This window comes from Orycteropus afer, unplaced genomic scaffold (genome assembly GCF_000298275.1).
Source record: "Orycteropus afer afer isolate SDZICR_OR568_19922 unplaced genomic scaffold, OryAfe1.0 scaffold00182, whole genome shotgun sequence".
Taxonomy (NCBI): domain Eukaryota; kingdom Metazoa; phylum Chordata; class Mammalia; order Tubulidentata; family Orycteropodidae; genus Orycteropus; species Orycteropus afer.
The window spans coordinates 687,417-705,627 of NW_006921769.1; the positions used below are offsets into that span (position 1 = coordinate 687,417).

Sequence of the window (18,211 nt, forward strand, 5' to 3'; positions counted from 1 at the left end):
TGAGGAATGTCTACTTTTACAAATGTCACAGTAAACACTATCTGAAAGGGAAAACGATGTCAAATAGTGCACATCTGTTCTAGAATCAATACTGGCTAAATTGGCATATTTTATTTTTCAAAGCTAAATGTTTTGATAGCCTTAAAATTTTTTGTGATTATATATACTCTGCTAGAGGAGTTTGAGATACCAAATGATCAATTAGCTAAGCAATTTTTAATTGATTATTATGCAGTTGCCCCTTCTTTGAATGGTGAGTATTATTCCCATTCCTCTGAACATTGTGTGTTGAACACAGAGCTGCATGCTAATCAAGTAAACGATTGGAGACATTATGATGTTTGATTGAAACAGTCTCCATCCTCGCAGATGACGCTTGGAGGACCAAGTGATCACCGTGGAGCAGATGCCCTGGTGCCCCACCAGAAGTGGAGTGCACATGGCATCAGCCGGGGGAAGAGGACTGCATTCGTAATCTGTTCATAATCTGATATCAAAACCATAGTGGTTGCTATAGTAACAGTAGCAGGAAGAAAGCAGGCATGTTTGTGGATGAAAAATCATCTTCCTTCTTTCTGAATGTGAGCGACACGTTACGTGTGTGTGATAGCAATCTAGTCAACCAGCTGAGGAAACAAAATTGAAGTCTAAATGCTCAAAATGCCATGAGGTTCAGAGTCAGACCTAATTTCCAGACGCCTATTGTCCACTTGTGAATATAAGGGAGAGGGATTGTATTGGACCCTTTTTTTCCCCCCGCTTGGTTTTATAAATTAGAAGCCTAAAACAAGCACAGCTGTTACTTTCAGCAGCCCAAATCTGCTTTGCAGAAAATTGCTACATTATTACATTTACTTTCCATATCATCTAACCAATAAAAAGTGGTACATGATTAAAAGGCTATTTCCAGCCACCCTAAATACTCTGCTTACGAAAATATTGAGTCTTACTTCTCGCATAAGATCTCAAGGAGGATGATCTGCAGTTCTGTCAGAGACCCTCTGAAGCTAAGTCACAGATAAGACTCTCATTTAATCTTCAATAACCATTTGTTGTTGCAGGCCTATTATGCGATATTCCTGAACAAAGGCCGTCTGGAAGTGCATCTCTCCACAGGGGCACGAACAATGAGGAAAATTGTCGTCAAACCAGAGCCGAGTCTGTTTCACGACGGGAGAGAACATTCTGTGCATGTAGAGAGAACTAAAGGGTAACCATGGCACTAGAGTACTTACTGTTAAACAACCTACAAACTGACAAGAACTTCCTTCCTTTAATGTTAGAGTCTACCTGAACCTTAGTCTGTGTGGGTAGATTTTGCATTGCAAAAATATAAAGTAGTGTAATTTCCTCTTCTTTACATTTTATGGGAGCTCTGGTGGCATAGTGCCTAAGGCATTTGACTGCTAACCAGAAGGCTGTCAGTTCAAACCCACCAGCCACTCCTCAGAAGGAAGACTGGACAATCTACTTGTGTAGAAATATTGCCTTGGAAACCCAAGGATGGGTGGCTGTGAGTCTGAATCTACTCCCTAGCAGTGAGTTATTTTTTGTTTTTACATTGTGTACTTTGGAAACTTCATCTGCCTTGGCCCTTAGAAGTTCTGCTAAGAGCATTTTTATTCTATACAATTCCCCTCTGCACCTGTGGAAAAAAACAAATGCATCTTTAGAAGCTATAGATAAAACATATTCCTCCCTCTGCACCTCTCAAACACTGTCTTCTCCAATAAGGTGTATGCATACTGAAACACACACAACAGCTCATCAGGCGCCAGCAGCCCTTGGCAGCTGCATTTCCACTTAAGTTCCAAAGCAGTTATGGTGGCTGCTAAGAAACCTGTCCCAGACACAGAGCATGGCAGCAATTGCGGGACCTGGTGAGCACTGTGAGGTGCACATGGCAGCCATGCCTCATCCCTTTCCCTCTCCTCAATGTGTATAAGTCTCTGTGTCATGATTCCATAAGGGAACAAAGTGCGACAGAAGAGAAAAGGTCACTGCCCTATGATCTGTTCACTCAGGACACTTTTCTACAGATCTGTGAAACCACATGCTTCCAGCAACTGAATCGAGGAGTTGACCATAATTGTGTATAAATGCATTTCTCATTTCTTCAGAATGTTGTAGTACATTATACTTACTTAATTAGGAAAGTCATTTGAATTTTTCATCAAAATATTATATGACAACTCAGAGAGGTAATTAGTTTAAAAGGACAATTAAAGAAAAAGAAACCAGAAGCTCTGAGACTTCTGGGGCCTCAGACTCCCAAATAAGCAATTCATTTATTAGACTAAAGGCATGGAAAAAACTGGAAATCAAATCCGATGAAACCCCAAAACACAAAACATGCCTTTAAATATGACAATGGTATGAATTTGTAGCAATACTTTAAGTAAGCAACTGCTATCTTTTAGTATAAAAAAACCAAAAAACCAAACTCACTGCCATCAAGTCAGATCCAACTCATAGCAACCCCACCTTGGATTTCCCAGGCAGTATCACTACAGAAGTAGATTGTGCAACCTTCTTCCCTAGGAGTGGCTGGTGGGTTTGAACCACCAGCCTTCTGGTTAGCAGTCAAATGCCCTAGGCACTACACCACCAGAGCTCCAGCTTTAGCATAAACACTCTTTCTAATTATCTTCTTGTTTGCATAACAGTTTAGATAAGGATTTTGGATCTTCTAAGTAACTGATAAAACTTTCCTTGGCACGTATTATATAGAGAAAGAGTTTGTGGGCTGAAGAAATACCAAGTATTCATGCAGAGTGTCTAACTAAGATGTCTAGAAACTATGATTATGACAAATGAGGGCTCAATATTTGAACAAAGAATTTTTGCTAATCCAATAGCTAGATCTTGCAGGCATCATCTCTGATGAGAAATGCAAACTGAATTTTCTCATTTGAACTTTTGGAAATGCTGGAGAGTACTGATTTTAACATTTCTTCTAGAATAGATTTTAGGCCCTTCATCATATTTTAATCCTTCTCAACATGGGAAGAATGTTTAGTCTTTCAACTTTAATATTTTCAATAACCAAATGAAGATTGCTGTTGTTGTTATGCGCTGTTGAGTCGGACCCGACTCATAGTGACCCCTCCTTGGGTTTTAGAGGCGGTATCACTAAGGAAGTAGATTGTCCAACCTTCCTTCCGAGGAGTGGCTGGTGGGTTTGAACTGCTAGCCTTCTGGTTAGCAGTCAAGTGTCTTAGGCACTATCCTACCAGAGCTCCCATAAATGAAGATTGGAGAGATATTAAAAAAAAAAAGAAAGAAAAGAACTGCCATCAAGTCAATTCTGACTCATAGCAACCTCCATTGTGTTTCCAAGGTGGTAAACCTTTACAGAAGTAGATTGCCCATCTTTCTTCCAAAAATCATCCAAATATGTTATTTTGTAGAGAGACAGTTCTGAAACTCCCAAATGCATTATGATACTGTACTGAAGTGTCCTTTTAACAGGTGCTTAAGAAAGACATATTATTATGCCAACTTCACAGCTGTTGGCCATCAATTCCACCTTTATTTGATTAAGCTCAGTGTAGAGTACATCATTGAAAACTGGCCATTCAGTTAATTGGCCATATAAACAAACAATGTTGCCGTTCATCATTAATTACAGGATAGTGTACTGGGCATATTAGTGTGTAGTTACGGCAGTCTATGCCAAAACCAGAACACATTTGCTACTATAATGTCTCCTTTAGCACTCTGAGGTTAAAAAACAATAGTCATCTATCCTTTCAGCAAGTGCTATCATAAACTAACTGGAAATCACTAAAGACCTTTAGAACTTCACCCAGAAACATTTTTAATGCTTTATATATCTACTTAGGGCATATTCTCTATCAAATACTGAACAAAGATGATGTCCTTTTATACTTATAGTTGTCCTTTATAATCTGTATTAATATGTTTCATCATAGATGAAGAAATATTAACTAACCTGCCCAAAGTCACAAAGCTAGTAAATAACAGAATCAGGATCTAACATCTGCACCTATCTTCAGTCTACTCTTTATCCTTATCTTTTATTCATCCTCATCTCAATCATTTGTGTTACTTCATGTTTATGATGATACTGTTATTAATTTGGAAAGATTTACTTTCTTTAATTCTTTTCAAACTATAAATGACATCTTTGTTTTTTCTCCTAAAATCCTGGATAAAAATGGCAGCTTCAATACTACTCACAAAATCACTGGATTTTTACCAAATTCAGGGGCAAACCTCTCAAGTTGTTTTAGCTGTTCTCTCTCCCCGCTGCCATTCTTTATCCTTCTCTCTAATTCTCTCTCCTTTTGTACCTTTCCTCCTCACATCTGTCACTTCATTATCTAATTTGTAGATACTTCGGTGACTCCTGCCTTCTCTCTCTGCTTTGCCCTCTGATCCTTCTCCTGAGTCCACCTCAGTAGCAAGATGTTCTAACTGGACTAAAACACTAACCCCTAAGACCCTAGAAAAGCTGCTTTGGCAAGTAAGATACATGACCAAGTCAGTTTTCTCCCCTGTGAGAACATTCATCACATAGGCACAGAATTAGTATAGTCCCTTAATTAATGTTTTCCACTGTTTGAAGTAGATAATTTTATCTCCATTTTATAATGAATGAAATGAGTCTGGACAAGATTAAATAACTTGCCCAAGATCCCACTGCTAGTAAACTCCCAAGCCAGTCTGTTCCTTTTTACAGCCCGTGTTCATTCTACATCATCACCCTGTGACCTAGTATGACAAGACCACTTTTGTGGTCCTTAGGCCAGACCCAGACTACGGATGGTCTACACTCAAAAGAAGAAGGTTCTTGGCTACTTAAAAACTTTGATCAAGAGCAGATATTTGCTCTCCTTGGAAGGTCTTTGATAGTGGCTTGAAGCCCCCAATAAAACTCATCAGAATATTCCTGTATCCAAAGAGAAAAGGATATCGGAGGTAGGAGAGACTTCTCACGGAGTCACACATACCCCAGAGTCTCTGGTTTTCTAAAAGTCTTTTAGCACTGAGGTTGAACGTCCTGATTTTTGCCAACACATGCTTTCAGATCCTGGTAAGACACTAACATGTCAGATGCCTCTATTTTTCAGCTAAAAGTAGGTCCAACCTGCCCCTTCTCTACCTCCTGAACAATAACATTTTTTAACAAAGAACTTTAATGTGTGTGATTTGGATGAAAGTTTACAGAGCAAATTCATTTTCCATTAAATGGAAAGGTTTTTGAACAATAGTGGCACCTAACTTTTGTTGCATCTCTTACATTTGAAGTGTCCTAAGGTAGATAATTGCTCGGTGGCAGTTCAGACCATCTTTGCTCTGGTTTATTGTTTCCAGTCCTGCATGTGTTTTTTCTTCATTATAAAATCAAGTGAGATAGTAGTTTACAGTTGAGTTTTCCACCCAAGTACTTTAATTTTCTCCTCAGATGTGAAGTAAGTTTTCAGTAATCCATTCAGGCTCCTCAGACTACTGACTAATACTTATGAGTAATACTGTCATGCTGACTGTTGATATTGAAGCTCAAAACTTGCTCTGATAACAAAAGAGAAAAAGCCTTTGGTCATCTGCATCATCAGAACTCTGTGTCTCCTTTTAATTCTTTGCCCCAGGATCCATAGATTGTTGTGAATAAGTAGCATGAGGTTCTCAATTAGTAATGTGTGAATTATCTCTGATAAGCAAATTAGAGAAACAGCCACTGAGGAAAATCATTGCAAGGAACAATTAGCATGGTTCTTTCCTGCCTGTTCTATTCAAAAGCCAGCAGCTACATTCTTTGTAAATGTACTGTATGTGTTTGCTGTTGATTCGTGCAATCTAAGCTCTCAGGAGTACAGTTTGTCCCCTAGCAAGAAGATAATAGCTAACACAAACCACGAAATAAAGAGCTAAACAAAACGTGACCCCATGCTGTGCTAAACCCACTGAGCCTTTCATGATTAGACATTACTACACAGTACAGAAGCCTGAGCTCTTACCAGCTGACATTGGGCTGCAGACCACTGTTGTCAATTCCACCAGCAGCAAACGCTGCAGCCATACCATTGCCTGGCTTCAGTAAACTCTTGGGGAGAGTTAACAAAGGAGGCAGAGGGACGAGATCCTGAGAAACAATAGCATTTGCTTAGTGTAGAGCTCCCAAACATCACATACATTTTGGCTCGCTTCAGACTACAGGAGGCAAAGGGGAAGAGTAACTGGAAAGAGTTGGGTTTCCAAATGTATTGAACATTATGTATTTTATACTTGTTTCCTTTTAATATGTCATCAGCATCTTTACTGTTCAAGTTGATGAAGACAGAAGACATATGCAAAACCTGACTGTGGAACAGGCTATTGAAGTTAAAAAGCTTTTCGTTGGGGGTGCTCCACTAGAATTTCAGCCTTCCCCACTCAGAAATATTCCTCCTTTCGAAGGCTGTATATGGAACCTAGTTATTAACTCTGTGTAAGTCAATCTCCTTGCTACTATATATATTTTTTCTTTGGGTGTGAGGATCCTGTTGCTTCCATGCTATCCAAAATCATGTGGTCAAAAAGCTGGGGAAAAGGAACTGACGCTCTTCAAATTAGAGTTACAATGTTACACTGATGGCCCTCAATAAAATAAAAGAGGAGGGTGTGATTTACTTGCAAAGAAGGCAAACAAAAAATAAGACATAAAATGCCCTTTTAATTATATTCCCTAGCCCCATGGACTTCGCACAGCCTATATCCTTCAAAAATGCAGACATTGGTCGCTGTGCAGATCAAAAGCCTCGAGAAGATGAAGATGGAGCAGTTCCTGCTGAAATAGTTATCCACCCGGAGCCTGTTCCCACACCAACCTTGCCCACACCCACTCCATTTCTGGTACATGTAAGTGTTTATATTCCCAATGCTTTCAATTTTTTACCCAGTATTTTCAATCATTTTCTGAAGGATTGTCATTCAGGACAGCAGGTATATTCTACGGCCAGAATTGGAAGAACTATTTTCCTCACTTCTTCTTTGGATTCTTTTATTTATGTATCTGTTCTCCTTTCAATTTTCTGTAAATAAATAGTACATGTTTTTAGTTGAAAAGTGGAAAGCACAGAAACGTCTAAAGATTTCAGAATAAAACTCACCCACAAAACCACCACGCAGAGGCAACCATATTTATTTTCAGTTCATTTCATGCACATTTTATATAGTAGATGTCATACCTGCATACAGCTTGGAATCCTGTTCTTAAATACTGGTAATCTAAAGTTAAAACTGTTTCCAAACACCATTTAAGTATGTATGTATATGTATGCATATAAATACACACACAAAGACACAGCATAGTTCATGGTATGGGAAGCAGTATATCTTGTATGGAGGATGGGCTCCAGAGTCAGACTGCCTGGGGTCACAAGCCAGTATGGCTGTGCACCATCTGTATGAACTTGGGAAAGCTATTTACTCACTTTAATCTTCAGTTTCTATACCTGTGAAATGAACATACTAATAGCACATATGTCAAAGAGTTATTATGAGGATTAAAAGAGATAATTGTTTTAAACTGTGCTCAGTGCCTGGCATAGAGTAAGCATTTAATTAATAGCACAGCTACCATGTAGTGATGATAATAATTGCTATTTTTAAGTGCTTACTATATGCCTCACTGGCTACATATTTCCATGCAATATTATACATATTTCTCATAAAATCACTTTAAATAGGTACCATTATCCCATTTTTAGATGAATTAACTAAGAATTAGCTAGCTTATGCAATAATCCACTTCAAAGTCTGTCTCCTTTATCACTGCAGCATTTATTTATAAAATAAAATAAACTTATTTTATCTCTTCCCCATTGTAGGCCGTTTAGATTGTTTCTAGTTTTCACCATTAGAGAATATACTCTGATGAGCTCCTCTGTGCACCAAACATTTTTATTATTTTTGATTATTTTCTTAGAAGAGATTCTTAGATAGAAAATTATGAAATCAAAAGATGAACATGTCCGAGGTTCTCAATGCATGTGTCTGAATTGCATTTTCTAAATATTACACCAATTTCAACGGCACATGACAGCACCAAATTAGATTTTCACCATCAGTGTATCAGAGAGGGTCAATCTACCTACACTCTTTACAGCACAGACATGTCCATAACTCTTGCTAATTGGTAGGTGGAGCATGTTGTCTTAAGTGCATATTTTGAAAGCTCTTGAACATTTCACTCTTCTTCCTTAGGTTCCAGGATGGAATTGGTTGTGCTATAGAGCAATGAATCCCTTGCCACTAGAAATATTCATTAAATGAGAAGGCAAATAAGTATTTCAAGAAAACTGTCATTTACTGTAGGCATCATTTTCTTCTCTAAATGTAAAATGTAGATATTACACTTACCTTAGGAGCTGGTAGCATGGTGCCTAAGGCACTTGACTGCTAACCAGAAGTCTGGTGGTTCAAATTCACCAGCCACTCGTCGGAAGGAAGATGAGACAATCTACTTCTGTAGTAACACTGCCTCAGAAATCCAAGGAGGGGTTGCTATGAGTCGGGTCCGACTCGACGGTACATAGCAACAACAACAACAACACTTACCTTGCCAACCTATGAGGTCATTGTAAGAATTAAATGAAATAATGTAAGTGAAAATATTTTGAAAATTGGAAGAGGCACACACTTGTAGATAATGTGAGAAACCCTGCATTTACTAACTATTGTAGTGCCTAAGGCATTTGACTGCTAACCAGAAGACTGGCGGTTCAAACCCACCAGATACTCCTTGGAAGGAAGATTGGGCAATCTACTTCTGTGTGGATGCCTCCACAGAAACCCAAGGAGGGGTCGTTATGTGTCTGGTCCAACTCAATGGCACATCACAACAACAACAACAAGGCATTTGACTGCTAACCAGAAGGCTGGCGGTTCAAACCCACCAGCCACTCCTCAGAAGGAAGGTTGGGCAATCTACTCCTGTAGTGATACCACCTCGGAAACACAAGGAGGGGTTGCTGTGAGTCAGATCCGACTTGACAGCAGTAAGTTTGGTTTTGGTTTCATTATGTGTCCACTGCTCTGCTGGGCACATTATATCCATTATTTCATTTGATCCCCAAAAACTATTGTTTTATTTATATTATACAAAGTATGATTAGCCCCATTTAACAATAAATAAATAAATAAGATCAACCAGATATCAAGTAAAAGGCCATGAGTCACGGGGATTTAACTCCAAGTATTGATTTCCTCATAAGGCATAACGTTTTTCCATTCACCAATTCATACACATTTTGTTTTGTGATGTTGATTTCAAAAGTTTCCTCAGCTATTTTTGATGTCATCTTGGGCTAGATCTTTCCCCCAGCAAGGGTAGCTAATGGTCTTCCTTCTGTTCTTTCTATAAACCTTAAAACTCTCTGTTCCCTAGACTCAAGAGTGTGTTTTTAATTGAAGAGTTCAAAAACATGAGACTTTTTTGACCTGGGATCCTAATGACCCTTTATAAAACAGTTTCTATGGGGAAAAAAAAGTTCTAAACTAACTTACAATTATAAATTATTACTCACAAGAACCCTACAGATCAGCTGGTCCAATTGCTATCCTAATATATGAATTCTTTTTATATGCCACATGATGTGGACTTGCAACCTTGGCTTGTACACTTAGAGACAACAGTTTTACACTGTTATGGTAAAGCAGACTCTAGCTGTTAGAAAGTTATTGGTCATATTAAAGCATAACTGCCATCCCATGAAATTCTATGTAATGATTGTGTTTCTGTAGCCAAACACATTAAATTTATATCTTCTTTTGTGTAACATCCCTTCAAGGATTGAGAAAAGCTAAATCTTCTGCTTCCTCAGGTTAAATATTCCACTACCTTAGGCATCCTTCATATGACTCAATTTCCAGCTCCCTATCCCCACCTATCAATATTCTTTAATTTGAAATATTCCTCTCAAATATGGCACCTGGAATAGACTATAATGCTGAAAATAGAGTGACAAGTACAGAGGACAGTAGGACACCTCCCTCCCATGATCTCTCATCATATTTCTGTTAATGCACCTGAGAAGTCATTGTTTTAACAAATATGTCATTGTTGGATAGTAATCAGGAACCATATTCAGTCAATCAAAACCTCAAGGGCCTTTTTCTCACTTCATCTTCTCTGGAGTCAGGTCTCTCTGATTCGGTTGCATATGGTTATTTGTGGAAAACCCTGCTAGCCCCTAGACATCACCTTTCTTTTCTAAGAAAAACTCTTTTTTTTTTTTTTTACTTTTTATTGTAATTTGGGTGAACATTCTTCCATTCACCAATTCATACACATTTTGTTTTGTGATATTGATTGTAATCCCCACAATGTAACAGCACTCGTCCCACTCTCTCCCTGTGTTACCATTTCCTTTCATCCTTTCTCCCTATCCCTTCCTGCCTTCTGAGCATTATACCTGGGCAAATGCTTCCCTTTTTATTTCATATGGTTGAGTATTCTAAGAGTTCATACCTTCCTGGTGTTATTGTTCACCTTATAGTTCTATTGTTTGGCTGAAAGTTGAGCCAAGGAACTGAGTTCAGTTCCAGGCTTAAAAGTTGTCTAAGGTCAGAGGCTCAGGAGGTCCACCAGTATCTATCAGACCAGTAAGCCTGGCCTTTTTCATGGTTTTGAGTTTGGTTACACATTTTTCTTCCACTCTCTCTGTGACCTCCTATTGCAATCGCTTTCAGAGCAGTCAGCAGTAGTAGTCGGGCACCACTGGCTCAGAGTCTTGGAGGCTGGGTTCATGTGGTCCATTAATCCTATAGACCAATTGTTTCCTTGTGACTTTGATTTTCGTCACTCCTCTTTGCTCCTGACAGGGAGAGAGCATTAGTTTCACCTTAGATGGCCACACACAAACTTTGAAAGGCCCAGTCACTACTCACCTAAGGAGGATGTAGAACATTGCCACACAGAATTTTTTATATGGTTTCTCAAACATACATCCCTTTGTGGTTTCTAGAATCCACATTTTTCCCTCTTTCTGAAATGAAGACACTTAAACATCTGGAACTGGAAATCACCTCCTGTTCTAATTCCAACTTCCATTTTCTCTCAGCAGTGCATGTTTTAACTTCTCCAACACAGAGCATTATATTTAGTAGACAAAACACAAGCAAGAGAGAAGTGAAATAGCAGCCCAAATGATTGGTTTCGAAAGAATCATAGAACATCTGAGCTAGAAAAGACCTTAAAGATTCCAACTACTAATTTACACGAGGGGAAAAAAAAAAAAAAAAAAAACTCACTGCTGTCAAGTTGATTCAACTCATAGCAACCCCTCCTTGGGTTTCTGAGGTGGTATCTCTATGGAAATAGATTGCCCAATATTCCTTCCAAGGAGTGGCTGGTGGGTTTGAATTACCAACCTTCTGGTTAGCAGTCAAATTTCTTAAGCACTACACCACCAGAGCTCCCTAAAATAGACTGTAACCTAAGATAACATATTAGTGATGGTTAGTATTAAAACTCAGATACTTAAATTCCAACTCCAACTGCTATTCCCTATAAAAGGAGCTCTGGTGGCTATGGGAGCTCTGGTGGCATATGAGTTGAATCAACTCTTTGGCAATGAGTTTGGGGTTTTTTGTTTGTTTGTTTCTATCTCCCTATACCTTGCATATTATAATTGTCTAAGAGTGTGTAGTCAGAACCATATATTTTTTTAGAATTCTCCATCTCTATTGAGTTGTATTAGGAGCTCTGGTGGCATAGCGGTTAAAGCATTTGGCTGCTCACCAAAAGGTTGGCTGCTCAATCCATCAGCTGCTCCAGGGTAGAAGGATGGGTCAGTGTGCTTCTATAAAGATGTACAGCCTTGGAAACCCTATGGGGCAGTTGTACTCTATCCTTTAGGGTCACTATGAGTTGGAACCGACATGATGGAAGTGGGTTTGGTTTGGTTTTATTGAGTTGTATTACACTTTAAAATATCAGATCATAAAGCTATACTTATCTTCTCTCTGAATTTGTGTTCTTTCTTTTTTTTGGAGGGGAGGAGTATCTACTTTTCTGAAGGTTACTACAAGTTATAGGCTAGACAATTTGTCTTATACCAAACTTTTATTAAAAGCTAAAAGCTTACTAAATGCAAAGATAAATAAGATAGCTTCACCACTAGCAAGTGAGCAAGAGAGAAAGAAACAAAGAAAAATTTATTTGAGAAAGACAGACATGGGGATGAAGCAAGTAAGCAAATATGGTGGAGGATGATCAGGGTAAGTGCTGTGTGTGGGTGTGAATAGAACCCACCAGCTTTCAAGATTGACAGTTGAACCATGACAGGGGACACTATTAAACTCCATCTAAATAAAATGGTTAGTGGTACCCAGAAGCCTGAAAACAGGTCTACAAATGCAAATCTCAATCTGTCACTACACTCTGATGCTGAATATCTTTCAGTTGAAACAATGGAAAATGATGAAATGTATCACAAATAGGAAAAGGACAATATAAAGCTATATGTACTGCATCTTGTTGTTATTGTCGTGTGCCACTGAATTGATTCTGATTCATAGCAATCCTGTGGGACAGAGAACTACCCCATAGGGTTTTCTAGGATGTAATATTTACAAGAGCAGATCACCAGGTCTTTTCTCCTATGGAGTGGCTAGTGGATTTGAACCACTGGCCTTTGGGTTAGCTTAACCATTGTGCCACCAGGACTCCACTTACTGCACAGTCACATCTATATCAATAAATATAAAATACATAAGAAAAATTTTTGCAAGAAATATACTGAATGCAAACAGCAAATGTATTATGGACTAGAGATGATTTTCATCATTTTTAAAAATATTCTTAAAGTAAAGGTGATCTGTTTTCATAATACTTTTAAAAGATAAATTGTGGAGGACTTTTATATTCAAAGGAGCTCTGGTGGCATAGTGCCTAAGGCATTTGACTGCTAACCAGAAGGTTGGTGGTTCAAACCCACCAGCCACTCCTCGGAAGGAAGATGGGGCAATCTACTTCAGTAGTGATACTGCCTTGGAAACCAAAAGGAGGGGTCGCCATGAGTGGGGTCCAACTCGACAGCAGTATTTTTTACATTCAACATTTTTTTTCCTTCTCAACATTCCTTACCAACACATAGTTGTGTTTCTCAGCAGGAGAACCCTCAACCCATCTACTTTGAGATACAATAAGGACACATGAACTCAGTCTTTAGACCAAGTGCTCCATTTTGTTCCCTGCCTGCCTTTCCTATCACAGGAAAGGCACCTGTCTTTACTCAGTGACCTCAGACAGGTTACCTGTCCTCTTTGTTTGTAACAAACCCATTGAAAAACTAAGGATAATAATATCTACCTCCAAGTATGATTATGAGGAGATGAATCACTATTGTTTGCAAAACACATACCACAACTCTTAGCTCATCATAACACTTAATCACTTGTATGAAGCCTTCTTCATAAACTAGTCAGTTAAATCTTTCAGACATTTAGGATGAGGGCAAGTACTGAGAAAAGGGTAGTACTGAGTAATTTCATTTTTAAGCAATTACAAATCCAACATGTTATAGTTATTATCTCTCAAGTTTCCCATTATTTTCAGTTCTCACCCACTTTCTTTCTGATTAGTATTTGGACTTTTAAGAATATATTTAAGAAGTAAGACTTTAAAGTTAATTTCTGAATGGGACTTGCCTATATATGAGAACCCCATCTTTGTTTTAGCACAGTTGGCAGAGACAATCTCCTATTCTCATTATTACCCTGTTCTTCTTTACACATATCAGACACCACTCCACTCCCAGAAACTTACAGGAAGAAGAAGATATTCACTGTATTGTAGGCAACTTAAGAGTATCTTGAGAAATCTCTGCCCTGTGAAATGGATTATGCCAACCCTATCATTAATACATGGTAGAATATATAGATTAGAGAATATTTCATGCATATTATCTCATTTGATAGTGTGGTAGCCTATCTTTTCTTTATATTTCTCTCTTACTGTTTAGCCCTTTTAGAGCTAGAAGAAACATTTCTATAAATTATATCTGTATACATTTATCATGGAGAATGGCAGAGGGTGAAGGGTAGATAAGGTCTGCACTTCAAGGATTACAGAAATTTGTTGAAATCTGATGAGTTCTCTCCAAGTATATGCAATGTTTATACCAAGTCCATATAACCAGCATGACCTGTGTAAATCTGTATACAATAAGCTGGCTGCATTTTTTTCCTTGAATTTTATCGGGAAGTTGAACTTTGAACTGTAGAGTTTAAAATGTGAAAACCAAGGAGAGAGATAGGAGAGACCATTGAGTCCTTGAGCTGATAAGGAGTCTTTGGGGGTTGGAGGAAAGAAATGCGCAGGAAAGGAAAGAATAAAGCCAAAGAAAGCTATTTCTCTAGCAGTTTAAATTTTATACCTTTAAATCTAAGTACAGTGTAGGGTAAAGGATAAGTGGACTGTAGACTGATATGTATTTAAAGGGTAACCCACTTTTCTACACTGCAAGAGACCAAACACCAGTTGCTGTCAATTCATTTCTGACTCATGGCAAACCCGTGGGTGTCCAGCTAACACTGTGCTTCATAAGGTGTTTGCAGTGTCTGACTTTGTAGAAATAGATCTCCAGGCCTTTCTTTGGAGGCAGTTCTGGCTGGACTAGAACTCTCAACCGTTCAGTTAGCAGTCAAGCTCATTAATCACTTGTACCACCCAGACTCCGTTCAGGTATGTAAGTGTGTCAATATTACTGCAAATGACCAATAACCACCTAAAGAACCCACGTGCAGAGGGGTAACAAAATTCTATTTCTCAAAAACACCTTGAGTAGGAATTATGTCCTTGAGAAGGTTAAAGTCAATGCTGTAAACAGTGTCTTCCACTTAGTATTCATCCATGAAAAGAACATCACAAATAAGCCCACAGCTTCTCAGATGTGATTTGAGCCCACGTTCTTCAGAAGGGTTATTGGACTGAGAAACAAGAAAATTTTCATGAACATTCTTTATTTGGTGCTCCCGATGACAAGAACAGAAATGCCAATTTTGACAAAGCAATTTAAACCTGTACCCTGGACCAATATGAATTCAAAGAATGTTTATCAACCAATCACAAGCTATGTTAAATCCAATAGCTAATTTCCAGATGCCAGTCATTAACCAGCCGGTTGCAAATGATTGGAGCTTTATTCTGACTTGAAATTAAGTGAGTAACAGTCTGAGGGTGGAAAGGTGTTCACCTCAGTACTAACCTGTTGCATTATTCACTTCCCTAAGCACTTTCCTACAAGAAGCTCTACTTCCTTCAGAATCCTCTCAGAGCACATCACTGCTCTCACCAACAGGTGCAATGCCATATGTAGACTCCCTACCCAATGCCTGTCTTGCCACAACTCCTTACCTGCCAAGCAGACAAAAATAATCAGCTAGTACATCATGTCCTTGTTTTGTATCACAGCCCACCTATAGTGTAGTGCCTAAGGAACTTGACTGCTAAACAGAAGGCTGGTGGTTCAAACCCACCAGCCACTCCTTGGAAGGAAGGTTGGGCAATCTACTTCTGTAGTGATACTGCCTTGGAAACCCAAGGAGGGGTCACTATGACTCCACAGCCCATAACAACAACACCACCTACCCCCAAGTATACTTGTAGTGAAGGAGCCCTGGTGACACAGTGGTTAAGCACTTAACTGCTAGCCAAAAGGTTCCCAATTAGAACCCACAAGCCACTTCACAGGAGAAAGATGTTACAGTCTTTTTTCATAAAGATTAGTCTTGGAAACCCTATAGGGCAGTTCCACTCTCTTTTAGAGTCACTGTGAGTTGGAATCAACTCTAGGGCAACGCGTTTTGGACACTTGTAGTACTTTAAAGAGTCCCCACCAGGTGGCAGGATTGTAACATGCTGAGATTGATGAGCCTCTCTCTACTAGGACCCTGATTTTTTATTATTGTTGTTTTAACACATCTCAGAACCTGCTGTTTCTAAAACAGAGTTGAAGCATCATGTCCATAACTATGACTCCTCTCAAGCTCACATTAGCTCGAAAGTAGAAGATCCATCTTGCCATGATCATGCTTTAAAAGTTCCTTATCTGAAGACCCCCTCCTCCTATCCCTCTTTCTTAGTTTACATGACTATAGGAAGGAGGGTTGAAAATGTCCTAATGACAAGATCTTTTTATTGTGGTGTGAGCCATGGGACACTTTCTGCTCTCCTTTAAAACATTACAGTAAGAAAATTATTATATTAATTATTAAAGACAGAAGTAAGAAAGAAGCCTGAGAGGCAGGGTGAGTAGCTCCACCCTCTGAGTGATCTGAGGGAGAGGGAGGAGACTAAAACAGCAGGGGAAATGCTGAGGAATGGCGCTTTCGCACGCGTCCTAACGCCAGGTGTGTTCCAGCTACACCCGGGAAAAGTGAAGCTGAGCAGGCATGATCAATGACTGTCTCCTTTTAAGCAAAGGAAAGGGGAGATCTAGATTTGCACCCCAAAAAATGTGGCAGATTAGAGGCCTGAGAATTTTATTGCCTGTGTAAATTCTAGTAGACACATACAGAAATCTTCCTACACAGGCACTACTCACTTTTTTTCAACTGTCAATTTTATAAAGATAGGAGGTGGAAGTTTATTAAAGGGATATCCATAAGCTCCATCTCATTGAAAATCAGTAACAATACAGATCTGTTTAAGATGTCCTGAAAGAAAAATGCACTCGTTATATGGGTTTTATACTTTGCTGGTTGCAGGTTGCAGTGATCAGTTTGTTAGCACTCTCTTCTATGCCATTGGCCAATCTGAGAACACCATTCATTGAACACTGTTTCCATCTGTTTCTCAAGAGCCACCCATTGCAAAAGTGAAGCAGGAACCCCACTGGGAAATGCTCTTCTTCCTAAATGTTAAGTGGTTGTTTCATGTGATACTTCTCAAAAGGACTCTAACAAAACCCCTGTCCTTCTCTGATCATCGGTGTTCCTAACATGGCTTCAGCCGAGCCCTTTTCATCTGAGCATCTGATAACTCGGGATGAAAAACTGCTGCTCTGCTCAGAACCAATCTAGCAGCAAGCAACACTAACATGGTGTCAAGGCCATGAAGCAACATATAAAGTCAACAGCCCTCCAGACGTAAAGCAACTAACAATAAAATATCTATTCTTTGCAGCTGACACCTTGATAATGTTAAAAAGATATATTAGAAAGGCTATTTTATATTAACATTTATTTACAGTAACTAGGAGTCCCTGGGTCATGCAAACAGTTAATGTACTTGACTACTAATCAAAAAGTTGCAACTTTGAGACCACTCAGAGGTGCCTCAGAAGAAAGGCCTGGTGATCTGCTTCCAAAAAATCAATCCTTGAAAGCCCTAAGGAGTACAGCTCTACTCTGACACACATGGGGTTGCCATGAGTCAGAGTCCACTCAAGAGCAACTGGTTTCATTGCCTCTGGTCACATGTGTCTCTACCTTGCAAGGTTACTATACTCTTATTAAATTTCTCACTGAGCTTGGAAAAAAAAAAATAAAAGCAACTGGTTTGTATTGGCTTCTAATAACTAGACAACTGCCCATACATAATGTCAACAGTAATATGAAACTATCTGCTGGTTGTTTTCTTATAAGCTACACATTATTGGTCCCTAGTTCCTCAACATTCATTGACCTTTTCAATCCCTCAGGTTTCAGAGCTGAGGGTTTAGAGATATTTCAGTCAATTTTGCCCCCAGTGGGCATGTGTCTGGTAAGATTCTCTGAGCGATTTCTGAGAGAAGACCACAAGCTACTTATGTGTGTCATGATGGTCCTCTCTACAGGAGATGTCTTCAGATAAGTGTTCCCAATTATATTAATAGGAACACTGACTGCTGAGACACTAAGCTCCCAAACCTTTTCCATTCAGGCTCCCTTTGCAGGCAATGTAATAGGAAAAGTGCTGCACATTGATTCCAAGGGAAGCTGGTCAGCTTTCTGAGTAAATAACATTTTCCTGTCCTACGCATTGGGTTTGTGCGTATCAGGGCGAATTTCGGCCACAGCCTGCTTTTTATAACTGACTGCATCCTTGGGACCAAGAAAGAAAATATTTCCGTGAAGACCAATTTCATAGCATTTCAAAACACTTAAAGCCTCTCACCTGCTGTGGCAGAGAGCTCAGTTTGACTAAGCTCAAGAGCATGAGACTTTCCTCATTGAGTAGAAATTTTCTGTGCACTGATGAGCTGTGCCTGAGGTACAC

General features: G+C 39.1%; 1 protein-coding gene across 1 annotated transcript in view; it reads left to right on the forward strand.

Moving 5' to 3' along the window:
- The window catches only part of LAMA2 (laminin subunit alpha 2), a gene marked incomplete at its 5' end in the record, with an annotated part of 713,189 nt that overhangs the window by 679,993 nt on the left and 14,985 nt on the right, over window positions 1-18,211 (forward strand). Inside the window, 3 exons of the mRNA XM_007947384.2 lie at window positions 1,062-1,210; window positions 6,278-6,454; window positions 6,696-6,864. Coding sequence (XP_007945575.1) covers window positions 1,062-1,210; window positions 6,278-6,454; window positions 6,696-6,864 — 495 coding nt within the window. The remainder of the gene's footprint in view (window positions 1-1,061; window positions 1,211-6,277; window positions 6,455-6,695; window positions 6,865-18,211) is intronic.